Below are 26,558 nucleotides of genomic sequence, written 5' to 3'. Positions count from 1 at the left end.
CGCAGTATACGCAAAATAAAAAGTTTTTAACACAATACTAATTTTCATTTAGAACTACAACCACGTAGCATTTTTTTCTAAAGAGCTTTTTTAAAGTAATAACTTCCCAGCCCACCTAACTGAAATTTTTATGAGTCCCAAAGGAGTGGGTAATAAATACCTTTTTTCAGCTCTCACTTTTCCCTCACACTGGGAGCACGTGTATTTGTTATCACCTTCCAGAACATCTTTAACCGTTACCTCATCAAGGGATTCCTAACAAAAAATCATAAATGGAAAATATAGAGTTGAAAGATGGTACAACTACTGAAGAGAAGCATACTACATATTACTGAAAGTAAATTCAGAATGTGTAGAGTAACGCTTCTCTGCTTTTCAGGTAACACAGCCTTGCCAAATTTTTACACCTACCAAGTTAAATATTTAAGATAATAATTTCCAGAAATAACCCAAAACAAGCGAATGCATAAATTTTTGCTTGTTTCTGTATCTGTCTATATGTATCGGTATATATGTAGCCTATTTCTACTTAGGTAATGCTACAAAATAATGGACACTTTATAGAGGTCATTTCCCTATCAAAACTATTATGGGTTTGACAGTAGTAGCATCACTGTGTACTTAAGAAAGTCTCAAAAAGCTAGAATTTGTTAAAATGAACGATTTAAACAGTTCATATTCACACTGCTGTAAACAAAATAATACAGATTTATTTGCCTTTTTTCCCGTTGAAGTTAGTACTTACATATAAATTTTTCATATCAGCTACTGTACATCTGACAGAATAAAATTCTTCTTCTGTTTTGCTCACATGAGGACAGTCCTAAAACAAAAAAATTATAAAAATATAATTTAAAAGTAAATGAGGTTAAAATAATTTGTTTAGGTATGTATGCAAGCTTTGTCAAGCACAGCTGTGGATAACGAGAGGGCTTGTTATGCTTTACATATCCCTATTCCTATTTTTGGTAGCACAAACTCCCTATTTTCTGAAGAAGGAAAATAACTATGGAAGTGGTATTAATCTTCTTAAACAATGCCTTCTATATAAAATCATCTAAACAAAAGCAGTATTAATCTCCCATCATGATACTGCGAAGAAGAAGACAAGTAAGGAACCAGTAATTTCGTGTGTGCACATTAACATTTATAACATCCATACCAATGAAATAACGTTGTTTGTGATGACTCCACAAAACAATTCTCGAATCATATGTCTCTAAATGACAAGATGTCAGATCAATTACATAGAGACAAAACAATAATTGTCAGTAAATAATAATTTCTCTTTTTGCATTCCCTTTAAAAGTAAACGATTTAGGTGAATTTTGATGAAAAAATGAGTGTTTGTTTGTTTCAGACAGTCAACAACTAATAAAGAGTCCCTGAAATTCAGAAATATTTATTTTGGTAGCAACATTCCTGTCCTTACATAAGTAAGTAAGCACAGGTTGACAATTTTGGAGAACCAGTGTCAGAATAAAAACATACTTTGAAAGAAAAAAACACATAATGCATCGCGTCATGGATGTTCCATGGTTATAAATTTATAAAAAAAAATACGCAAGACGCAAGAGATAAATAATCTGAATGTGCACAACGCATCTTTGTGTGTAAAAAATGATTAATAAACATTCTATTTTTTAAAAACTCTTTCGGGACTTTCTTGCACCAGCAATTATATGAATGCTACTTATACAAAAAAGTCAACAATCACCTCGACAATTGCCATGTGTAAGTTGTAAACGTTAAATATAAAAAATCTTTAAAATGAGGATCATCCCAGTTACACACATTCACTATGTAAACAAAGCCTAATTTAAAAGCAAAAAAATTACCAGATCCACGCCCATTTCTTCAATTTTTGATACAAGATCTGTGAAGAATTCTGTCATATCTTTTTGTTCTCCAGTATTCAATGGTTGTTTATCCATTGTGTAGGTTTTACAAAAGGATCTTGGATTGTACGATTTCCGAATACTCTCTAACTGGTATGCAAACATTTTTTGAATTTCTTTTAAAATTCCTGGATGCTTTGTATCTTTTACGATTGATGTTTCCAAAATGGACTGGCGTGCTTCTGGTATCATAAACAACTGTTGCATACATGATGCCATATAACAAGTTGCACCTAAATTTATCAAACCAACATAACCCACATTGGACCGTTCTTGGTCATGAGGCCAATAATTCCAACCGTAACAACAATGTGATTGAGTTCTTGGATTAACAGAATGATGTCGTAAAAATAAACCTTGCAATTCTAAATACATTTCTTTAGAGTTGTTGACTAGCTGTAATAAAAGATCATACGCTGCTTGACGTCCCGACTTTGTGTCACACCTTGGCTTTACATTCTCGCTGGATGATTTAGGCAATGAAAATAAACACCTGTGAAAAATATTCCGCATCAGCTGATAGCCCTGACTTGAATTTTTAAATTCTGTATCATGTTGAAGCAACGCTGTGCAGGCTTGTAGCAAACCAATCAAGCAGTAATCCACAGATACATGACCCTCTGAAGAAGCAATATCCTGTTCATCATCTTGAATAAACATGGACACTTGAAGAATAGCAGTGCGAATGTTAATGACCTCATTAGATGAGTCACATTGATATTTGTTAATTAGACGACACAATAACCAAAAATAATCTTTGTAGTTCGAAGAGGAAGAACGGATTTTATCTGACTGAAAAAATTTAGAGGAACCTTGCAAGCGCAACTCTTTTCTGAGAGAAAGTTCTTGAAGTTTTCCAAGGAGAAGATTTAATATTTTATGAAGAACATCTTGTCCACCACTAACACAGAGTTTATACATGCCACGAGAGGCTTCAGTACGTACCGATCTCTAAAAAGAAAAAAAAAGGAAAAATAGTAAAAGAGAAGTATGCATAGGCACATATTCAAAATAACTGTCCAAGAAATAGACAAAAGTGGTGAAAAACAATTCACTACCTGAAAAATTCCAATTCAAAGAGACATAAAACAAGATTCTCTGTTAGGATTACTTAGTCCCACAGTTGTGGTATATAATACTAACCTGGGGCGAGAAGAAAACTAACTGTATTAAAAGTGTGCTGAAGTTTTGATGTTCAATTAGTGAATCACGAAGTGTTTCCTGTGAAGAGACCCAACATACCAGAAATGACAAGCAATGATAAACAACTAAAAAATAGTCATGAAATAAAAGATAAAATTATAAAAAAAAATCTCTGAAATTTTGTTTAAGTTAAGACTGGTTCAGAATTTTGAAGTACACACAGAAGCAAGTGAAGTAAGCATGTGCATTAGGTCTAAAGTGACATTTGAAGCTGATTGTAAACAAGTTGGTCACATTTGCGAAGTGAAGAAAGTCATTTTAAGAAAAACATAAGAAGAAAGAGGAAATTATGTTAAATTTTAGTTTGACCTGTTCAAAACACAGAGGGCATTGTCAGAGACAAAAAAGCACAAAAGTATAGAAAAATGGGGAATTTTGATTAACTTTTTATTGATTTGTTTTTCGAGGTATGTATTGTTCCAATATATGCTGGATGTAACTGGTCCAGTAATATTAAAAAAAGGACGTGCACTTACAGAAGGTTATGTCTTTAAAACATTATGAAAACGTTATGTTTCAGATTCGCACAACAAAAATCATAAAGCAGGTATGCAGCAAGCGCAAAAATGAAGCAAAACATAAAACAGAATAAGAACCCATCCTCATGCTTCACATCTACTTCACTTGCTCCATGAGTGTCCACACAGTGCTTGCGGCTGCTTTCACTTCTGCTTGTGTTTGTGTCTGCTGTGCAAAACTGCACAAAAGTTGAAATTTTCTTTAATAATAGCCTTATTTCATTTAAAATGGCTGCCAAATCGCCTATTTGTCCTAAGGATGTACCAAATAGTGACGTTTAAAAGAGGGCAAAAATAATAATGGCAGACTTACCTGATGCTCGTACGTCTTGACTACCAATGTTTGATGTTTCACCCGCATTTTCAGAAACATATGACAAAAGAGAGACTAAACGTCTGTATAAAACATCTTTTGATAACAGTTTCAATAATGGCTAAATGTAAAACATTAAAAATAATTAAGAAAATAAAACCAGGGGCTAATATACTTTTAATACTGTATAATACAAAATTGCCAATACTAATTGCATCCAATAACAGTTTGTCTAACACTCAATTACAAACAAAAGATATATCATAAACTTCCTACAAACTTAAGGGTCATTTTCATTTGACTGTGCATTTTCCACTATCGTGCGAAAATGCTCACAAGCTTTTTTGTTAACGAATCTTTAGAAACAATATTTAGTGCAACAACTGCTTTTAGCTACAGTTATCTACCAAATATAAACCCCTTAAAAACTTAACACATATTTTTTAAATTTTTTATAGATTTTTTTTAACTTTTATTTTAGGAAAAATACTTTATTTCACCTTCTTGGCAAATAAAATTCAATATCTTTGATTTTATAAAAAAAATAACCAAATATCAGAAAGGAAAACACATAGTGATAATGTTGTACAAATTATGTTGCGTACCTTATTAAACTGATGGATTACAACAGCATTATCTGCCTCAGTGCTTCGATATCGCGCTCGAAAAACATGCCGCCTTTGTGCAGTAGCACCCATTTTGTCTTCACTGGGACTGCTAGAGCTAGACGGCTCTTCATCTGGTGAAATATTAGCCAATCCTATTCTTGTTAACAATTTTATGATATAAGCTACACAGTTTAAAGACCACTCATCTTGGCCTGTCTTAGGTTCAAGTGTGTCTGATAATAACAGATTTAGCAAATGTTTAACAAATCCATTTTCGAAAAGTTTATTGATCCATACTAATAATAATTTATCACTAGTTGTCGAATTCTTATCACCATCTGATAAAGAACTATCTGAGTCCCCACTTGAATCAACGGTGTTAGTGCCGGTTGTATTTCTCATTAAGGGTAAGCTCAGACCATCTAGAACTTGCAATGTATATAATAACTTAAACTTTTGCTCAAAGTTTAAAATACCATCCCATGTGTTTGACAGATCAAATTCAAGCTGCATGAATTTGTTGCTAATTGCAGAATTTGTTGGCAACATTAGTATAAGTTCCCAGGCATTGTAAAGCAAATGATCTGCTGACAGCTGTTTAACGATTTCATGAGGATCTTCAAACGAATGTTCCGAGTTTTCACTGAAACAGCTATCCTCTAGTCGGTTTTCAAGTGCTGCCACCCAAAGTTCTCTATAATCATCCATCTTGGTGACTTTGTACAATACATCAAGCAAATCAAAAATTTGTTTAAAGTTGTTTTCTTTTAAAAGCTGTATCATTGGGACAGACTCAAAGTTTGGTGGTGGTTGCAAAGAAGGCGGTAATTGCGACTGGTTTATCATTCTGTCTTTGCGTACATTTGTGACAGATATATAGACAAGCTAAAATCATATGTTTAAAATACGTAAGTAGGCAAATAAAAGTGGAATAATTAAACCAAACGTAAAAGGTTTTGCTAAATCGATGGGAGCTTGCAAGAAATATTCCATTTAAAATATTGAGTACTGACGAAAATGATACCTGCTGATCTCTCATACCCAATTCTGCAAGTGTTTTCATATCAAAATCAGGAGTTAATTCATGTCCATGAGTAATTAATCGAAATGGTGGTTTTAATATGGTAGTGTTATCTGTACTGGAAGTTGAACCTCGCTCCTTTTGTATACTTACACACCAGTACGTGACTTGTGCACGAAAACATGATAATAAGTCAGAAGATAACATCTTGAAGGTGACCTGTGTTAAAAAGATGGTGAGTAATGGGTGTTGATAAACACAAGAACTATAAAGGGGAGTTGGTTTGCACAATATACGAATACTCTAACTGTTGCAGTGTGAAGAAAAACTATATTACTTCTTCTTTTAAAACAGAATCCTTTGACAGACAACATAAAGAACTCGCACACAACAACTAGCTCCTACCTTCTCTGTCATAACAACAGATATCTGACAGCAAATCCTTAACACATGATCTTTACTGTTTGGCTTTTGTACACATTGATGGCTATTGAGATTTTTACCATTCAGTCGCCATAACTCCAAATGAAAAGCAAACCTATATATAGTTACCAATTAAATTCCGAAAAAAATATTTCCTTCCATTTAATAATATCCTATAAACTAATAAAAAATCACACTTTGATAAGGCTTTTGGTAAAATTAAGTTTAAATGCATCCCTAATAAAAGCTAGAAAATTTTGAAATATTAACACAACAACAATATCTAATATATGGCATATACCTTTTCGAATACGTTTCTAAATGATTTCTAAGAATTTTCAAAACTTGTTGAATTAATCTTAAAGACTGGAGGCAATTCTAAAAATAAAAACAAATCAATGCAAATTTAAGTCAATAAATTGTATCAATGCAATTAAAAAGGAAAAGAAATCAATATAAACTCACAGCTTCCAAATTGCTGACAGCCTCGTTCAGCACAGACATGCATTTTTGCACAAATTCTTTTTCTTTTCGTACTGAGCTGTCACCAACTAAATAGACACACAAATATACAAACAAATACAAAATGTTACTCTTAACATCCAGGACACTCTTTTAGTATAAGGTATATTGAGGGTCAACTTCACTTATTTAAAAAATTAGTCTGCTTATATTAAACAAATCAAAGAAATAATAAGAGTAAATTTTGTTGCTGTTTCAAAAAAAAAACACAAAGACAAGTGAATAGACTATCTTACCTGTTAAGTAGAGATGATTAAGAATGCTCATGGCTTCATTAGCTACGTGAAGTTTCTCAGCTTTCAAAGCAATGTTCCAAAGCTGTTCTGTGCCAAGTTTATACTAAATTATAAATATTATTCGTTTTTAAGGATATCCTAATGACTTTTGGATTATTTCAGTTGTTATTAATATTTGACTAACCTCCTCTGTTTCAGTTTCTTGTTGAGCAAATGGTGAAGCATTTGAAAGTCTTGTAAGTCCAAATAATTTTTGAAACAGATTCAGGCCAGTTATTGTCATCTTTTCTGCGTTCAGTTCTGGTAACTAAAGCATTAAATTAAATTTGTTTACTTGACGGATTAAATGTTTACTTCATGAAAAAAGGGTTAGTATATAAAATTTATAAATTAATTCTGACAACTATTTTCATTTGACAAACTTATTTTGCCCCAAAAATTTATGTTTCATTGACTACTTGTAGAATTTTAAAAAGAAAAAGAAACATGAATAGTCAATTATCAGAAACTAAAAAAAGAACCACCTTTTTAACAAAAATATGTTTAAACGAGTCCAAACCAAGTGCATGTAGTTCTTCACTGTTTGTTTGTTTTAACAGCCAGTTCAGTATTAAAAAATGATATGCTTCTGGAACTTCAGTAACCAAACATAACCACAAACAATCAAGCTGACCAATAGTTAAACCTAAACATATTTGGTTAAAACAGACATTACAATATTGAGACACGTCCTAAACAAAACTAACGATCAAACACTCACGGAAATGATCTGGGGTAATCTCGATTGAAAACATTGCAGTCAAGAAATCAAGTCGAGCACGAATTTGCTGCTCTCTATCATTCATGGGATCATCATTATCAGACATATTCTTGCATATTGTGGTGTATGCTTTTAAATTCTCAAAGAAGCAGTCCATAAGTTCTAAATCTTTTACTGCCCATGACAACAATTTGGAACTCTCTGATGAGTTGTTGGAATGTGGGAATATGCTAAGTATTTTGGGAAGAATCTTAAACGATACTATCACAGATCTAAATTGAGAAAAAAAATATTAAATATTTGTTTTTAATTTGAATGTATCAAATGTACCAAGTAGTAGCAAACATGCATGATTTAGTTCTACATGCAGTCATTAGGGCTGGGATGACATACCAAATAAATGGATTTTTGATGCTCAAAACTGAAACAAGAATTTCTTTAGCTAGCTAAAAATAGTGTGTTGAGATGAATTATATTGTACGGTAGATGATATTGTATGACAGGTTTACACAGTGCAAATAAAGAATCAATGAGGTCACACTTAAACAGTTTGCAAACAATCTGATTAAACATGGCCATGTTAACAGAAAAACAAATACACTTCACTTAGTTATTTATATAACCCAAACTTTATGAGAAAATCAATGTAGCAGCCTTAAACATTTGCCTTCTGGTTTTTGCTTAACACATACCTTTATGAAAAAGTGAGTTTATGACCTAGCACATACTAAAAAAGATACATCAAATTTGGAAGGATATGAAAAAATGCTTTTTGCAACTGTGTGCACAAACTCTTTAAACTTCTATAAAGAAATCCTTGTCAAATGCATTATTATTGTTTCATTCTTATTAAAAACATTGTTTCTGATTAGATGCTACACTAGTGGAGTTTCAACATGCTTTATGGAGTGGTATCCAAATTACTTTTTTTAACCTGCTACTGCTTAAGTTTCTATTTTACTTGTTGTAAGTTTAACACTTTACTACTTCTTAACTTGATAATAATGACCATAAATATCTTTCCCGAAAGGACATTGATACATTTATGCTTAGTGTATAATGCTTTTTAGATGTTTAAATTTAAATGAAATATCCTGCAATTTTTAAAAGTACACACATTGCAGCATACTTAATGCACATATATAATTCATCCTCCTTAATATTGTTGCTGTGATTCTAAGCTATTAAAACATTTTGGAATCAGGTTTTTTACAACCATGTAAACCAGGTTTTAAATTTAAAAAAAACATAATTTTTTACCTATTCTTTTTAATATTTTCAAGACACCCTTTTATAAACACCATTCTAACTTTCTTGTTACCAGAATAACAAATCAGTTGCCACAACAGCTTTTGTATTTCGTCGAGTGTGCTGTCTTGTAAGGATTCCTAAAAAAATATAAAAGTAAATGTAACTAAACTATCAATCAAAATATCAAAACTATTTTCACATGATTGACAACATTACAATGCCAACAAAAGTAAAATTTAACGATATTAGAGGATTTTTGGTGAGAATTTAAAAAGACAATACTATTTTAACAAAAATTAAATAGATTTGAGTACATTTTCTTTTTTTTCCAAACAAATTAAGAATATTTAAAAAGATTTTATTAAAGGTGAAGCCATGAGTGAAGAACAAATTATTGTTATACACATGTAGGGTTTCTATGCATTCTGAAAATTAAAAAGATCTGAGAGGTTGCAAAAATAAAATTGAGGTGATTTAAGAAGAAATTTGTTAAAAAATCTCATCTTTGAGGAGATTTAAGGAGTTTTAAGGAGTTTTTAAGAATTGAGGAGTTTTAAGGAGGTACTACAACCCTGCTGCATTGATAACATTTTAAAAACTTTTAAAAGACATCTAAAAAACTCGTGCCTAAAGAAACACATTCGAAATATAGGTCAGAAACTGCAATGTCAAGTCAGAATCAGGACAACATCAGAATGCCAACAAGATTTAATGAAATTTTTTCTAAAAATTTAACTACGTTTAATTCTTACCAAGGAAGGATCTTGTATTAAATCCCACAACAACGTACTTCCTGGTTCACATAAACTGTCTATGTTAAATTCAATTGGTTCGTTTCTTTTTAAAGGTGTGTTTACTATGCTTGCCAGTGATGATTCTTCTTCCAAATCTTCCATTATATCACGTTCACGATCGGAAGCTGAACTTCCATTTGTATTTGTACTGCTGATAGCATCATCTACTTCTGCAATGATACCGCTACTTTGACTGCCAATTAAGCATGATTCAATAGGCGATGGTGAAATATGCATGTAAGGATCATTTGTCAATGTGCGAATCTGATGATCAGTAATCTTTAAATCCACACTAAAATTGTGTTGCAAGTGCAATAATAAATTTATAAAGTTTGCTTAACCTATCTATCTCAGGTTTTAAACCTTAATGTTATGTTTGTTATAAGTTTTTAAAAGGTTTCAGTTAGTCTAGAATGTGAATGAATTGTTACCCTGTAATCAATAGTTTATAAGTTGATAAGGAATTCAAATACATGCACATGGGCCCTTTAATTCCTTTTGAATTGGACCAGCTATGAAAAGATGCTGGTTCCTCCGCATTCCTTATGTTTTATTTGTTTACTAGTAGTATAATTCTTAAGGATTCTTGTGAATTTGTTAAAAATACATTTTCCATTACTAGTTGCCTAAAAACAGTAACAATATCATTAAATATAAAGGCTAGAGGTTAAAAAAATACAGAACCAAATTAAAATCCTGCATCCGCCTTTACCTTCTAAGTTGTTTTATTTGAGTTCCAGTAAATCTCCGTGCATGTATGTCAGCTATTTCTTCATCAGTACTTCCATCACTACTTAAACTTGGACTTTGTATAGGACTGATGTTGAGCTGTTTATATGCTGTTGGAGTAGGTTTAACAGGAACTGTGGATGAAAATGATAGTGAAGCTTAAACATTTTTACATAACATTTAGACTTATACAAATAAAATTTAATGCTTAAAATTAAAGTGGATGTGCATTTAAGAATAAAAAATACACACAAGTAGTCAACATCAAATCCAGTGTTTGATACATTTTTATAAGTGCAATTAATACAGTTGTCAATAAAGAAAAGTTCATGTTTGTGACAAGTCACACACAAAAAATTGCTTTTTTAAGTTTCTAATCAGTCTGTCTACAAAAAATAAACTTTTGCATTTGCAATATTGTTTCACGTGTGCCATAAGACTGGAAAACGGGGTAACCAATTCTGTTTCAGTTGCATGTGGAGGCATGTGAATGTGATTGCACTTGCTAGAATGATTGCTAATACTATTAAGCTAAAAAATTATGGTTTACAAAGTAGTAAAAAAGATGATATATTAACCAACAATTTGTCAAAAATCGCATAACAAAAAATGAAAATAAAAGTTTGATCAAGAGACTACTTCCCAACATCTAATTGGGTTTTAAAAGTTAATGTGATCCTAATAGCTACTGACTTTTTTATGTACAAAACATTGCAGGTGTTTCAGTGGCTTTCATCTTACTGACAGATACATCTACAGATATAATAGCCAACGTATAATTTTTAAAGATATGTGTTTTATACAAACCTTCATGTTTTCTTATGTTTAAAAGGCTTATCAGTTAACTAATGAGAAATGAAGCACGAAATGTTTTAAAACACAAATCACTTACATGTTAACTTTTTCGGTGTAATTTTGCTTGCACTTTTTTCCTCTGATTGAAATTCAATTAATCCTGCTGTCCATATGTTTCTTGTTAGTAAAGATGACAACAGCAATGTTTGTTTCGTATGAGATGCAACTGGAAGTTTAGCAATTAGTTGTAACAAGTATTGCACTGATACCAAATCCATTGTTTTGGCAAGGGTGATGAGCAAATCCAGGACGTATCGACTGATGTGCTTGAGCTAGAAAAGAAGTGTAAAATATTAACAAGTATAAAACCGACACATATTTAACCTCAAAAAGCTAGGATATTGTTTTCTCTATTATTTTTAAGTGTTGAAAATAATACTCTCTACCTGTGCAGCACTCCACAAACAGTCCAAATGCTTGGCTTTTAATTGTCGTTCTTGTGCAAGGAAGTTTAACAGAAATTGTGACTGTTTGATGAGCTGAAACAAACCCAGTATGAAGGCTTTAGTGACTATGAATACTGTAACATGCAATCTGCTGCTATTACACCACATTTTCTCTACAACAATTTGACCACTTTTTGACCACATAAAATTTTAGATGTTTCGCTCTGGCCCGTTGTGCATTTCAGTTTGTAAAGAATGCTTTAGTACTTATTCCCAATATACATTGATCAATGCAATGCATTTTAGTAAAACACTGAATAAAGATTAGAGTTACCTCAACATGATAATTAGGGCCAAACAAATGTTCTATCATTTCTTTTTCATTTAACCAAGACGCCAACTGTGAACACATACTAAAAAAATACTTCTAACCATTATATTTTTATGCAGTTTGAGATGAAGCCAATAGGGATGTCTATTACATTGTTTACTGTAGTTACCTGTTAATACCACCATACATTTGACTTTGCCCAACTTCAAGTAAACTATGAATTTGGTTCTAAATAAGTAATGAAGAGTATTTTTCTATCTTTTTAGCCATAAGTACTGAAAAACAAATGGAGTTTCATATTCCCTATTAAATAAGTTGTTTTCTATGCTGTCACTGTTTCTTTATGATGCTAGAAATGATATACTAATTGCCAATTTTAAATATTTTTGCCAATTGCTAAAGCCCGATAACATGGTGAGATTAAGTAGTCAAGCCTAGTATTGTTTTTGATCTAATTTGGATCTTAAGCAAATTAAGGTGAAATCATATGTTTAGGTTAGCTGACAATGTCACTGTCTTTTTCGGTATACATTTCGCTAAAAAAGGATTACAAGTTTTTTAATAATAATACATGATTTATAATCATGTTATATACATTTTTTGATATACATATTTTATATACAAATTTTTCAACCTTGTGCAAAAACAACATGGTTAAATAAAATGCTCTTTTTCAAACTACGTCCTACCTAAAATAAAACCCTAGGTATGTACAATTTACAAATTCTGGAACAATCTCCATTTTAAAATTTAACTGACTTCCCCTTTTAATAAAAAACAGCCCCTCAGCATAGATCATGAAAAAATAAAACAAAAAAGAATTTTTAAGTTTTGTATACATCTATTTAAAAAACTCAAATTAAATTCACACACGTACAGATAGAAAGTGTTGAAAAAAACGCAAGGGATCTTAGGCTAAACCATTTCTAAATAAGTGTATCAACTTAATATCAATCTTAGGTGTGAAGTTTCTGATAAAGAAGGGGTTCGATATTTTACGTTTTCATTGTTAGCCAAGCCTTTTAAGTTCAAATTTAACATTATATTTAGCCAAGAGTCAATTATCAAAATTGACTTGTTGAATTTTCAGTAAAGAAAATTCATACCACCTAATGGCAAGCTAATCTGGCACATCTAATTTTAAAAAAATTGCTTAATCTGCCAACTTGGCAGTTAAATAATTTTTTCGTGAAAACACAGGAGGAAGGACTATATACTTGTCATCACATCAAGGGGTAGTTTTAGGTGGTTGTTTTAGCAAGTTTGACTGCAACCTTACTGTTATCAAATTCAAGCCAGCCATTCTGACAGCAAGAGTGGTAGACATGAAATACTTGAATGCAATGTTGAGAATGTCGCTAAAAAGGAAAGAAATTAAATACATATTTCAAATGATACAAGAACCAAAGTAACTTATAAAATGATAATTCATATTTAAATAAACAAACAAGTAATTATCATAGAAAAGTACCACCAAAGAAAAAACTGATGAGTTAATAAAATGTTATGCAAAACTGGTGTACCAGTGTACCAAGTTCATTGTCAGTGTACTGATATTGGAGTCCAAAACCTGTTGCCTATACAATTCTTTCTCTATGTAATTTGATTATTGTGTGGCTTCCATTTTTTTTCATTTTCGTTTTTTTTCAAGTTTAGAAAGTTTGATGTTCTTTTAAAGCACAACTTTCCTGTAATTTAATAACAACAACTTAGCGCTGAACGAGAGACTTTACTCTGGGTGGCCATATATTTACCACTCTAAATTTCAGGAAAGTGTAGGAGGTTTTTAAAAAAAATTAGTTTTCAGTTCAATTTTAGGCAAAAACACTAAAATTATTTTACTCAATTCTACTACTCAATTTTTTATAACATAAAATGCAATAACAATAAGTTACCATTAGAAAAAAATGTTACCATATACAGTTTTAAGGTTTCTTAGGAGATTCTAGAAGGAATCAATATTTTGAATCCAAATTTTAGGCTATTTAGAAGATTTTAGGAAGTGTGGTCACCCTTTTTGAACCACTTCCTTAATGAGTGCTAACAGGCAGGAATGATACTAGTAACTAGTTAATAAAGAATTCAAAAATAATACGATGATTACGCCAATACAATGCAAAATAACATAAACTTACACATCATAAGAAACCTGACCAGGTTCTTGCACCTTAACAGTGTTCAACATAAGTTCAGCCGTAGCTCGTGCACTCATTAGTCGTAATTCATCTTCATGTATGTTGCATAAATATCTGAAAGCAAATATATAATTTTAAATGAACACCATGACTATGAGGCTTCTGTTTTTCAAAAGAATGAAAAGGTAATTGAGGAGTAAAAAGATTATTGCAGCTTTAGAGAAATTCTTGAAGACTAAATTAAGGAGATTTGGAAAAAACAATGTCTTTGGAGAAAATGCTGATATTTTAAAAAATCCACATTGGCTCAATCCATAATTTTGGATTTCTGATTATAACAAGCTCGGCTTTGCATATTCACATTACAAAAATATCCTAGTCAAAAAGAAATTTTTATGGTGGGAATCCTGCATCGTACTATTTTTTTATGCAATAAATTTTGCAAAACAGAAAAAACATTCTACCTTGTCACTGGTCCAGACATTGGTTTAATTAATTGAATGATGGCATGATCATGCATCCATGTACGCAGCTTTAAAATACAAATATGAAGGTCACACATTATTACTTTTCATTTACAGTTAAATGGATCCTAAGACAAAATTGGCAAAAAAAAGATATAATGATACAACTTTGATTGAAGATGTGTATATACATTTTAAAATCAACATAGCAATAACATATACAACATAAACTCACCTGAGCAATAATACTGATCAAATTACTGGATAGGCTTAAGGGCAGGGGAGTATCGACAGCTTTGAAGCAATTGTTTATTTTTCCAATGCCATCTTTCTCACAGAAATCAGCAATATTCTCAAACAACAATTCAGAAGCATTTGGATTCTCCTAAATGTCAAAATGTACTTATCACACATTGGAATATCAGGGGAATATCATAAAATTGTTTTCAAAAACATGTTAGATGACTGAACAAAAACTTTATAGGTTGCTACAACCATAAACATAGTAGAAATCCAACACAAAGTTAATAAGATTTGCGATAACGTCCCCACCAGCTGTTAATAACACTCCAAATTTATTACACTCCATGTCACTAAATTACATAGTTGCACCACTTTACAGAATCAAGCAAAAATAACAAAACATTCTTGGATAGTTTTACAGCAAAAATTTAATTTTGAGTTAAAAAACAGATCAGATTGTTATTAGGGACCGTCTCAAAATGTTCGTACGTAGTTCGTATAATTCGTATAAAAAACTTCGTATCGATTTATTAAATCTTTCGTATCATTTTATTTTTAATACGAACTTTTTCGTATCATCAAAATTAAAAGTTCGTATAAAGTTCGTATCATTTAAAATAAAGTTCGTATGTAGTTCGTATCATTTTTAAAGAAGTTCGTATAAAAATTTGCTTATAGGAAGTTCGTTTATTGTAATTGGACTATTATCTATAGTCTTTATATTTAATTTTTTTCAACAATTATAAAGTTCGTTTCGTTATACGAACTTCGTTTATTTTAATTGGACTTATTATCTAAGGTCTTTATTATTTAAATATTTTTTAACAATGACAAAATTCGTTTCATTAACGAAATTCGTTTAACAAATATTATTCACGTTATTACGCGTCTTATATCATAAAAAAAACTTTCAAAAAAAACTTTGTTTTGTTTACTAAGTTTATTGCGCTATCTTTACTGCATCTTATTTTAAATTTAAGAGTTTAAAAAAAGGGGAGAAAAAAATAAAAAAATATATACTTTGCAACAAATCAGTCTCGTCGTCGGAACTGGCTGTGTCATATATCCAATCGATATCACTGTCGTAATTTTTAGACATGCTATGAAAGTAGCTAGTTTTAAAAAAAACTGTTTAATTTAATTAAATTCGATATTTTAAAAAGGAAATACAAATGCTTGATATTAAATTTAAGTTTGGTTGAAACTATTAAAATAAATCGTATATTTTACTTCTTTTATTTCTGGTTTCGTATTGAAATAATTATGCGCAATTACGCCGGTACTTTTGAAGTTCGTTTTAAGTTCGTATAGCAATTTACTTCGTTTAAAGTTCGTATCATTTCTTTTCCTATGTCAAAAAAACTTCGTTTAATTCTTTTGTTTCTGATTTTGTATTGAAATAATTACGCGCTATTACGCCGGTACTTTTGAAGTTCGTTTCAAGATCGTATAGCAATTTACTTCGTTCAAAGTTCGTATCATTTTATTTTGTATGATAAAAAAACTTCGTTTAAGTTCGTATCATGTATTAAAAAAGTTCGTATAAACTTCGTTTATATTTTTTATTTTAAACGAAGCACTTCGTATGACATTCGTTTCACGAAACGAAGTACTTCGTAGCGTTCGTATAATTATACGAAAAAAACGTACGAACATTTTGAGACGATCCCTTAGTTCTTTTTACAGTTTAATAGGATCATGAGTGGTAGTACATACTACTGAAAACACCCACATGCCATTTAGAAACTTTGCTTATACAGACTTCCTCTGTATGCCTACTTGTGCATTGCCTTATAAAAAGTTTAAAAACAGTTCTTTTAAAAAGACAACAAATATTAAACTTTTACAGTGATGTCACAAAACTTTCCAATTGCCTGTTTTTGTTCATCAGTAACCTAAAATACAAAACATGTTGCAAAGATTAGGCCTCGAAAGGTCTAAGTTGCAGGAATAAAAATAGTGTGAAGATGCAATAGTGACTTAAATAAGAAAGCTTATACAGCATTTATTACTGTAAAACTCTAAATCAAATAGCATAGCTGTTGTACTTGGTGCCAGCCAAAACTTGGAGTTGGATAAAAATTAAAAATAAGAATGAAGCTCTAATGCATACGTAGTTAAGAGAATAAGAAAGGATTAGAATGTTGAAGAATGTCTATTATTTTAACAAAAGAAAACCTGCTAATTAGAATTTGTTTGTGCAACTTTTATAATCTGGAAAACTTTGATACTTGCACAGTTAAACAAAGTTCGTCAATCGTCAACTTGTAATTAAAAATTAAGAATACCTCAAAGTTATTCTTTACACACTCATAAGCTTGATACAGAGGATATTGTAGCTGGAAGCTTTTACAAACAGCCTGATATAGTTGTTCAGTGGCAGTTAGGAATTCATTATTCCAGTCATCAACAGTGATGACTGTTTCTGTGTACTTGACGCAAAAAGTATAGAACTTTTTTAATAATGTGCTTAATGGAACTATTAATGCAGGATTTCTCAGTAAACATTTGCACTGCCTAAATAAGAAAGGTATTAAAGTATGAGGGAACATTTCATTACAATAAAAACACAAAAAGTCAATATAGGGGTTTAAAGGGAACTAAACACAGAAATATATTTTGATAAGCTTCTACCAATACAAGAACAACTACAAGAATTTTAATTTAGTAATCCTACTGTTTCACACAACTCAGAAGTCACATAAATACCAATTTTTATTGCCTTATTTGGGTATTTAAATTTCAAAATTTCAATTTTAATGCCAGTTGTAACTTTCAGTTATACAAGTTGCTCTGTTTAAAAGCCAGCTCCACTTGCTACTTACATGCTACATGGTAAAGTCAAATAGTTTTCACAATCAATCTCCGTAAGTATATATATATATATACTTTAATTTTTATTATTAACTTCTTAAACACTTGAAGTGATAAGGAATTAACTGGCAAAAGATGTTGACCCCATGAATAGCTACAATACTGCTTAAATATAATTTTCAGCATAAATATAATAGCAAAAAAGACAGTAGATCAGCCAAGTTCCTTTGAAATTAATTGACCTTCTAATTTTTTAATATTTTGCTGACTACTGACCTATAATATCCAAAACAAACGGAGGACATGAGAATGCCGTGTATTCTTACCTGGATGATTCATTAATAGTTCTGGCAAATATGAAGAAATCGTGATCTGCAACATCTTCTTTGTCTTCATCTACAAAAAAGATTTTTAGAAGTTGCAGGACAAAATTGTAGATGTTCTAAATTTAGAATACCTTGCAAGCCCATACATAAAACATACAGATTAAAAACAACCAGAAAATATTCTTGTTACCCACTGTTGATAGCAGGTTTAGCAAAAAGGATCAAACATAACAGAAGATCAGAAGTAAGTACTTGAACAAAAGGGATGGAAAAAAAATTGTGATATTGACGAATGAATGATGGCAATAACTCAACAACTTACCAAATTTGTATTGAGAAAAATAAATTGCAAATAAAGCCAGAAATTTTTTTTCATGCATTATAACTTCTGCATTGGTAATGACTTTAAAAGGTTGCAAAAAATGTGGTGCAAGTTTGTGTTCATTGATCATTTGAAAAATATAATCAGACATATTACAAGCACTTCCACAGTGAAAACATAATGCTCGAAAATTTGTGCTCTTCCACAGTAATTTAAAAATGTTTAAATGTTTAAACAAAAACTATTTTTGTATGTATATAAACCGTAAATCTCCAAATAAACGCCCCCCATCTTTTAAACGCCTCCCTCTAATAAACGCCCCCTTAAAATCCGAAATATTTTATAAACGACCCCTTTTTTAAACGCCCCCCCCCCTCGAGAGGGGCGTTTTATAGAAGCACTTTTAATAAACCCCTTAATAAAAACCAATTAATGATGAGAATTAATGAAATTAACCCATTCGAACCTATTGATTTAGACATCAAGGATGCGAATAATCCTGGTAATCTTCTAGATGAAGATGAAGAAGATGATTTTTTAAACTGTTGTGTAAAAGAAATATAACTGAAATAAATAAACGTCCCCCTTAAAACTCTGAAAATTAAATAAACGCCTCAGGCGTTTATTTGGAGATTTACGGTATATATATATCATTCCTACTTGAAATAACACACTTTCTTATTTTTTTAATAATGACTAATCAATATTTAATTTTTAAAATAAGGCCTATTTATTTTATTTGTTAGTTCATTATCAAGCATCACTTTAAGAGATATTAGCATGTCTTGCTTTTTCAATAAGAGAACAATACGTATATATTTGATACCCTATGGACTTTCTATGAGGAAATTTCCTGTTTACTTTAGTGTAGTATAAACATGGTACAAACTTAAAAAATAATATGCTGTTAACATGAGGTGGAGGGGGTCATGCTGTTACCAAAGACGAAACCAAATGGTTGACAGATTCTTATAATTTTTGACATTCCAACTTGTTTTTATTCTGATCTACCAAAGCACTTCACCTTTTTAAAACTTTGAAATAAAATTGAAATTTGCAAATTTTGAATCAAAATTGTCTGTTTTGAGGAATAGAAGCAGACACTAGCTACATCCTGAGAACAGTCAGCAAATATTGTAATAAAAAAATAATTTCAGTGAATCTCACATTGGAAAAAACACATCCCTAAGTCATTTTAGTCATTAGTTGATTCACCAGCATTTTTGCAAAGTTGCTTTAAGAAGGGATAGCTTATAGTCCAAACCATGAAATTATGTGGAAGCAGATTTTACAGATCGTCACTAACACTGTTTGTTTTCACGTAATAAATACGGTATACACTATGGTTGTTGCAACAAAATTTCCATTAACAAGGATAAAAGGCAAGTGACCTGTAGTGGTTCCAGACTCTTCTCACAGTCAGTATTTTTTGCAAACTGACCATAACTATATTTCTAAATTTGAACCCCGTAGTTTCAACTATCTTTGTCTTTTTTTATCCATATTGAAGTTTATGTACTGAAAAAATGTCTGGTAAAAGTTTGGAGGACTTGTCCTAAAATTTTAAAGTTTAAAAAAATTTGACACTTGTGATAGAAGACTGGTATTTTTGTACAATTGTAGCTGTTTACACAACATAATTTGTTGCATACTTCAATTGACAACAAAAAGATTGAACTGTGTATCCAACCCTTTCATGTGCTATATTGATACGTGCAGAGCAAATCACAAAAACAGGGAAGCAAGAAAGGTAGCCAACTTACACTTTTCAAGCAGCTCTTTTAATTCTCTGCAACACTCTGCAGTCATACTGCTGATTCACATTGATAGGAAGCTAACCAAAGATTTTTTAATTTACATTGTAAACTTCAATTTACGCCTTTAACACGGTTGTTTTGTTTTTTTATCTTTTAGATATTTTTTGTTTCCGTGTTATTCTGGTCGCAACTACATCCGCCATTATTATTGTGACTAAATATATTTGTCGCTTTTGCTCTCCGCGCTCCCGGGAAAAGCAAGACCAAGAGCACCTTCGATTAAAAAAGCAAAAATTCCTGGGAATTAGGTTTCCAGATGAGGGTCTTGTACTGTCGGAAGTTTTTAAACAAGTCAATGAAACTAGTGCATGGCAAATTTCTTGTACTTTTACATGACGCAGATTTTTTAATAAAAAAAAAAAACACATAAAACCTTGTTTCATACACATTTCTCGCCCTGCAACGTCCTTAAGAAGGCGGCACTTACCTTTTTTAGCCGTTCCAACAAATGGATTTTTTAGTCAGTGTATTATCTATACGAATTTTCTTTGTTATTTCCTAAAAATATTGACCTACAGGCACATAGGAGCAGTTTTGTTTAATTTTTTAATTTGCTAAGTCAGCAGATATACTCGTTTATAACAATAAAAAAAAGAAATAGCTTTCACGAGCTCCAACTTTTTATAGCTTCGTAATTTTTCATTCATTGACTTCTGTTTTGACATGCTACATCTACTTGCTGTCAAAAGAAAAATGGTTAAAAACAAAAAAAATCTGCACAACGTTTTATAGCTGTATGATTTACAGAGCTCGTCTTAAAATTTTAAAGAGGAACGAAAATGCTATCAGAAGTTAAAGCTTTCGGGGTAAAGCGTAGCCAAGATATCCAGCATAATTTTGGTAAGTCGTCCACGCATTACTTCCCGAATATGTAAGAGATAACATATTCAATATGTGTTAGACCTACGTATTTTCCTTGCGGAGATGATAATTTCTTATTCTCAATATGACCCGTTTTCAGAACACCATGGCCTTACAATATACCATAGCCTTACAATATATACAGGAAACCGGAATTGCTAAGGTGGGAAAAATTACGCTGGGTCTCGAACGATTTTTCTGTGTGCAGAATACTGACCGTACTTTTATTTGGTTAATTTTATGCTTCTTTGCTCACGTGGTCAATTCTTTGTTTTGAGCGCGAATGGACTTACTCACCTGAATTAATATATTTAAACTCTGAAATTATTTAAGAGGGTAAGACGTGACCATGCCGAATTCGTGCTGATTGGTTGGTTGTAATTCGGGGTTTGCTATGAGGTGGATTTGAATTTAAGAGAAACTGAGTTTGATATCTTCGAATAGCCTAGTTAACTAAGCTTTCTTCTTCGAGTTGATAAAATGAGTTTCTCTCAAACTAAAGCTTAGACGCGAACGAATTACTCAGCGGAAACCCCGAGTTTAAACCAAACAATGTGACTAATCGCTTCATAGGACATTTTAATTTATCTGTGAGTTGTATACCAAGCTTGCCCAAATCTTACTTTGGTAAAAGATTTGTAGAATACTAATGTTTATTAGGGTGAGTGAAACCACTCGCTGACATATTCGGGATGAAAAGGGCTTCCCCGATAATAATCACGTGAGCAGAGAACAATAGAATTAGCCAATCAATGTTTTTGCTTTATTTAAAGCATGTTTACTTGCTTTAAACATGCTTTAAATAAAGCAAAAATAAGGAGTTCTTCGAGGCACTCTTTATTTTTGCTTTAGCTGCTATAAGTGCATAAAACAATAGAATAAAAAATATGCACAAGTATTTGAGTATTAAGAGTGAGGGTTTTGAGCGGGTATTATGAAAGTGAATGTTCATTCGTATGTGAGAAAAACAACAACATAAACGTTTTGTTTTTAAATTTTGTTTACAACTCTCCCCTTGATGTTACCGGCAACTTGCTTTAGTCAAAGCATGCTTTATTTTTATACTAAGCATGCTTTATTCTAGTGTGAACCCCCCCTAGGCTAGGTAAGGCTTTATTTTTACTTTATGCTTTCTGTATAATTAACAAGCTCGTGGCACTAAAGCTATATTCGGCAGAATTTATTAATTATTTTCGAATTGTTGAAGCTGAGTATTGTCGGTGAACGATAATAGTATTACCGCTATAAAACCGTCACAAATACATTTTTTTAAAAGGATCACTGCCACCTTAAGCGTGCATTGCACCAACTTTATTGACCTTGATTAGGTTTTCTCCAAAAGATACAGTTTTTTATTATCCCCAACTTCTTCTTTGTGTATGACGCGTGCCGTAGATTTGGTGTTTCAAACGCATAGATATCTAACGTAACCCATTTATCCTAATCAATCCTTCTACGATGACGTGCGCCCTTTAAAATCAACCTCTATAAGACGGACTGTCGCCACGCAGATCTGTTCCTGCTTCGTTTACAAGAGTAGCTGCATTTGGCCCTTTAAAAAGGACTCCAATCAGTCAAATGCAGTATCGCTGATGCCGAAACACCATAGTTTTTTTAACAAAATTTTATGATCAATAGTGTCAAAAGCTCTTTTAAGGTCAACAAGAAGCCCTGGGGGCTCTAAGAATTTCCGCTCGCTACCAAAATATTTGATGACAACCTACTAATTCCCCGTTCCCTCTATACGGCTAATTCGCAATGCATTATGGTAGTTGTATTCCGCGAAAACGTAAACAAACCATTCGTAGTAACAAAAATGGCCGAACAAGTACACTTCATCCTTAATTCTACTCAAAACCAAAGCGATATACAAAATTCTAATCAAGACAACAGTTTTTTTCAAAACTTGGGCTCTCCTGCAAGCATTGGCTCAAACTTTTCATCAAGTTCAAGCTTTTTATTGCAAGCTAAAAGTAAAGGAGGAGGGATAACTTGCTGTGTACCTCTCTGTCAAAACAACTCAAAGAAGAATCCAGACTTATCTTTTTATGTCATTCCTAAAGACTCAGAGCTTCGAAAGAAATGGCTTTTTATGATCAGTAGAAAGGATTTTGTACCTTCTACATCGCATAGAGTTTGCTCTGTTCATTTCACTGGTGGAAAGAAGACATATATGAACAATGTTCCCACAATAGTCCCAAAAACTATCAAACCAACAGCTAGCAAACCAAGAAAAACTCTCAACAGTACAAACTGTAAATTGCAACTATTTTCTCCTGTGAGGGCTACGACAAATGACATTGCTGCAGAATTATCTGTGGAGGAAGAGTTAAAACAAGAGTTGGAAAAATTGAGAGCCGAAATTAGTTGTATGAGAATTCATGAAAAGGAACTTGATCAAACTATTGAAAAACAACAAGCCACTATAAGTGACATAGCATTTTCAATTGACCGGTTTAAACACAATGAAGCACACTTTAAGTTTTATACCGGATTCGAATCTTATAAATTATTCAAAGCAGTTTTAGAATATTTACAACCAGCTGCAAATAAACTAATATATTGGGGTTCAAATACTAACACTGAAAATACAAAAAATATAAACTCTACAAAACGAGGCCGATCACGATCATTGAGCGCAGAAGAAGAATTCTTTATGATACTGGTTCGAATTCGATGTGGACTTTTGTTAGAAGATATGGCTGTTCGATTTAATATGTCGACAAGTCACATAAGCAGAATATTGATTACATGGACAGATTTTTTACATTCACAATTCCGTATGCTTCCAATATGGGCTTCAAAAGAAACAGTACAAAATAGAATGCCGAAATGTTTTCAAAAAAGTTACCCAAATACCCGTGTCATATTAGATTGTACAGAAGTATTTGTGGAAATGCCTACGTCATATCGCACACAGTCCAGTACCTTTTCAAATTACAAACACCATAATACAGCAAAAGGATTAGTCGGAATAGCTCCTGATGGATCAGTGACATTTGTCTCTGATTTGTATGGTGGACGCTTTTCGGATAAACGAATAACAAAAGATAGTGGTATATACGATTTGCTAGAGCCTGGGGATTCTGTGATGGCTGATAGAGGATTTGAGCTCGAGGAAGATTTACCTGATGGAGTAACATTAAATATTCCACCATTTTTAGATGGAAAACCTCAGCTAAGTTTATTAGAGGAAAACGAAACTAGAAGAATAGCATCTGTACGTGTACATGTCGAACGAGCAATCGAACGTATAAAAAATTACCGAATTTTACAAACAGTTTTCAAACTATCAATGGCTGCTGAACTCAATAAGATATGGGTTATTTGTTGTTATTTAGTTAATTTTTTACCACAGTTGGTACCAGATGTAAATACGAATGACTAAAAATTATAAACTTTCGTACACTATATATATATATATACTAGATCATGAAATATAAAGACAAAACAATATTGTGAGGAAACAATTTTATTTACTCACACTGTTGTTCTGTAATGTTGCTGTGCATGAAAGTGAAATAAAAGTGTGTTAGCTCAGGCAAAGTAATTCTGTTCCATTTTTCCTTTTGAAAAACTATTGTTTCCACATGTCGGTCAACTTTTGTATAAACAATAAAATCAATTTCATTGACTTGTGTTACTGCCATCACACCTTGACATTGGTGAAAATAATTATGTCTTTCTTTGAGTTTTGGCTTGCCATTCGATATTTGTAAAAAAAAATTTTTATCTTTGCATGCGTCAGAAATAGAGCAATCCTTTTTTGAATATGGGCACTTCACCTCAATCAATCGAGCATTCCCATTCAAAGTTGTTGCGCCATCAGGACTTGCACCTAACCACGGCCATTTTGGATTAATAACGAAACCACATTTTTCGACTTCAATATTTTTCTCGGTTTGATACCAGTTTAGAGCATTAACTTCATTTTCTAAGCCCCATTTGCAGGCCTCTGATGTAAAGTTTTTATTTTTATTTAGACATTTTTGTAATATGCTTTTTGGATGTATATTTTTTCTTCTATTTATAATAGATCCAAAATTGGATGATGTTATGCGTTTCTTTCTTTCTGTGTACCACATATCACATTTATACTGAGTACATGTGGATTTTTCTATGTCTCGAACTTGTTCGGCATTGACATGAATGAAATTGTTTACAAATGACTTTTGCTCATCTGATAACTCTGCTATTTCTGGTTCAAAGTCAAGAGCCTGCAAAAATAAATTAACTGTCGGACGTAATTCAACTGTTTCACTGTTTGTCTGTTCAAAATTAAATTCTTTTATAGATGTGTCATAAAATGATGATGGTTTATAGTCATTTCCTTGTAATAAATATGCCATTGAAGTTCCTTGCCCTATTTCAAATAAGTCTGTCGCTAATTTTTTGACTTTTTCGGTTGAGGGCTCATGTGCAAACAGTGGTGTAGAACAAAATTTTCTATTTCCTGTGACCAACGGTCTTTTGCGACTTTCATTTGTGTCTTTCGTAAGGTCTGCTTTCTCGAATGCCATTGCAGAAAATTTTATTGGTGCAGAATTTGCACTTTCTCCAGGTACATGCCATTTTTGTAACAAATCTGTGCATGTCTTGTCATCAGGGACAATTTTTAAGTCCAACTGTTTGTATTCAACCAATTGAAATAGAACTGCTGCGACATGCTTACAGCATCCTCCTGCTCCAGCTTTACATAAACATTTCGCATACAAAATATCACCACTTCTTTGACACAGGTGGACATAAACAGAATATTTTTCTCTTTTCATGGAAGCAGCTACAAAACATTTCACAAGAAAAGTTAATTTTTCAGCCATAACATTACTTTTAACTCTCACTTTCTTCACGTAGCTCTCCTTGAATAGTTGGTATCCAAGAATTTTATGCTTTGTAGCACCCTTCGGCTTGCTATCACAGCTATTTCCAAGAACTAAATATTGGTGAATTTTCTCCTGGGTGATCGAAGGCATAGCTGCAAGATCAGTTGACCATTGACTTATATCTTCGTGTGTTCTTTCCTCCACTTCTTCGTCCCTCTCGGCATTTGTTAATTCTTTAAAAACAGGTCTTGGTACCACACAAGAGCTTTGAGAAAAGCTAGGCCCAAGATCTGTAGAGCTTAAAATTATATCTAAATCTGTATCCTTATTTATTACTTCCATTTCGACTTCTTTCACTCCTAAAACCTCACTAACTAACAATATTTAAATGTTTACATCAATAACACGGGTTTTGGATAAGGGAGATAATGATTTTCTTGAGGAGATTTGAAAATTATCACAAACAATAACGGCTTTTTGTTATTATCGCCACAATAAAAAGAATGCTGTTATTTATTTACAAACTCTCGCTTCTGGGAGGGAAAACTGTAGAATACAACTACCATAATGCATTGCGAATTAGCCGTATAGAGGGAACGGGGAATTCGTTGTGTTATCGTGCCAAGCATTCGAAGAGTTTTGGTGCATGAAGCTCTGAAGATAAAGCACACAAGTGACATTATATATATGTTATAACAACCGCAAACAAAACGCAATGTTTCATAATAAACTTACATTTTAAAATAAATTACTAACAAAAAATACAGCCTATCATTCATGGTTGAAAGTCTTGCGGTTGAGACGTTTATGGTCTTAAACGGCATTTAGTTGACGAAAAATCAAAAATTTGACGTGGCCAACATTTTCAGCACACTTTCTTTATTAACTGTGCCAATTTTTGTTGA

At 32.0% G+C, this 26,558-nt stretch overlaps 2 protein-coding genes across 2 annotated transcripts in view; one reads left to right on the top strand and one right to left on the bottom strand.

Moving 5' to 3' along the window:
* The window catches only part of LOC130657691 (ubiquitin carboxyl-terminal hydrolase 34-like), a 32,351-nt gene extending 12,220 nt beyond the window's left edge, over positions 1 to 20,131 (bottom strand). Inside the window, exons 1-30 of the mRNA XM_057460700.1 lie at positions 19,916 to 20,131; positions 17,831 to 17,900; positions 16,979 to 17,207; positions 16,538 to 16,585; positions 14,683 to 14,832; positions 14,448 to 14,515; positions 13,984 to 14,097; positions 13,128 to 13,206; positions 12,018 to 12,076; positions 11,852 to 11,930; positions 11,518 to 11,610; positions 11,169 to 11,403; positions 10,260 to 10,410; positions 9,506 to 9,839; positions 8,763 to 8,890; positions 7,503 to 7,774; positions 7,267 to 7,427; positions 6,927 to 7,049; positions 6,743 to 6,845; positions 6,450 to 6,535; positions 6,286 to 6,362; positions 5,967 to 6,099; positions 5,565 to 5,780; positions 4,538 to 5,425; positions 3,933 to 4,053; positions 3,042 to 3,166; positions 1,839 to 2,849; positions 1,163 to 1,219; positions 746 to 823; positions 161 to 255 (exon numbers count right to left, since the gene is read on the bottom strand). Coding sequence (XP_057316683.1) covers positions 161 to 255; positions 746 to 823; positions 1,163 to 1,219; positions 1,839 to 2,849; positions 3,042 to 3,166; positions 3,933 to 4,053; positions 4,538 to 5,425; positions 5,565 to 5,780; positions 5,967 to 6,099; positions 6,286 to 6,362; positions 6,450 to 6,535; positions 6,743 to 6,845; positions 6,927 to 7,049; positions 7,267 to 7,427; positions 7,503 to 7,774; positions 8,763 to 8,890; positions 9,506 to 9,839; positions 10,260 to 10,410; positions 11,169 to 11,403; positions 11,518 to 11,610; positions 11,852 to 11,930; positions 12,018 to 12,076; positions 13,128 to 13,206; positions 13,984 to 14,097; positions 14,448 to 14,515; positions 14,683 to 14,832; positions 16,538 to 16,585; positions 16,979 to 17,207; positions 17,831 to 17,900; positions 19,916 to 19,961 — 5,429 coding nt within the window. The 5' untranslated portion in view covers positions 19,962 to 20,131. The remainder of the gene's footprint in view (positions 1 to 160; positions 256 to 745; positions 824 to 1,162; positions 1,220 to 1,838; positions 2,850 to 3,041; positions 3,167 to 3,932; positions 4,054 to 4,537; positions 5,426 to 5,564; positions 5,781 to 5,966; positions 6,100 to 6,285; positions 6,363 to 6,449; positions 6,536 to 6,742; positions 6,846 to 6,926; positions 7,050 to 7,266; positions 7,428 to 7,502; positions 7,775 to 8,762; positions 8,891 to 9,505; positions 9,840 to 10,259; positions 10,411 to 11,168; positions 11,404 to 11,517; positions 11,611 to 11,851; positions 11,931 to 12,017; positions 12,077 to 13,127; positions 13,207 to 13,983; positions 14,098 to 14,447; positions 14,516 to 14,682; positions 14,833 to 16,537; positions 16,586 to 16,978; positions 17,208 to 17,830; positions 17,901 to 19,915) is intronic.
* A 3,355-nt stretch (positions 20,132 to 23,486) lies between these two features.
* LOC130657898 (uncharacterized) lies at positions 23,487 to 24,218 on the top strand. Its single transcript, XM_057460886.1, has one exon. It carries the CDS (start codon positions 23,487 to 23,489, stop codon positions 24,216 to 24,218), a length of 732 nt encoding a protein of 243 aa, XP_057316869.1.
* Positions 24,219 to 26,558: the final 2,340 nt, after the last annotated feature.

The sequence above is a fragment of the Hydractinia symbiolongicarpus genome, chromosome 9 (assembly GCF_029227915.1).
Source record: "Hydractinia symbiolongicarpus strain clone_291-10 chromosome 9, HSymV2.1, whole genome shotgun sequence".
Classification (NCBI taxonomy): Eukaryota; Metazoa; Cnidaria; class Hydrozoa; order Anthoathecata; family Hydractiniidae; genus Hydractinia; species Hydractinia symbiolongicarpus.
The sequence above is the reverse complement of the archived record's forward strand: the minus strand, read 5'-3'. Positions and strand labels throughout refer to the sequence as shown.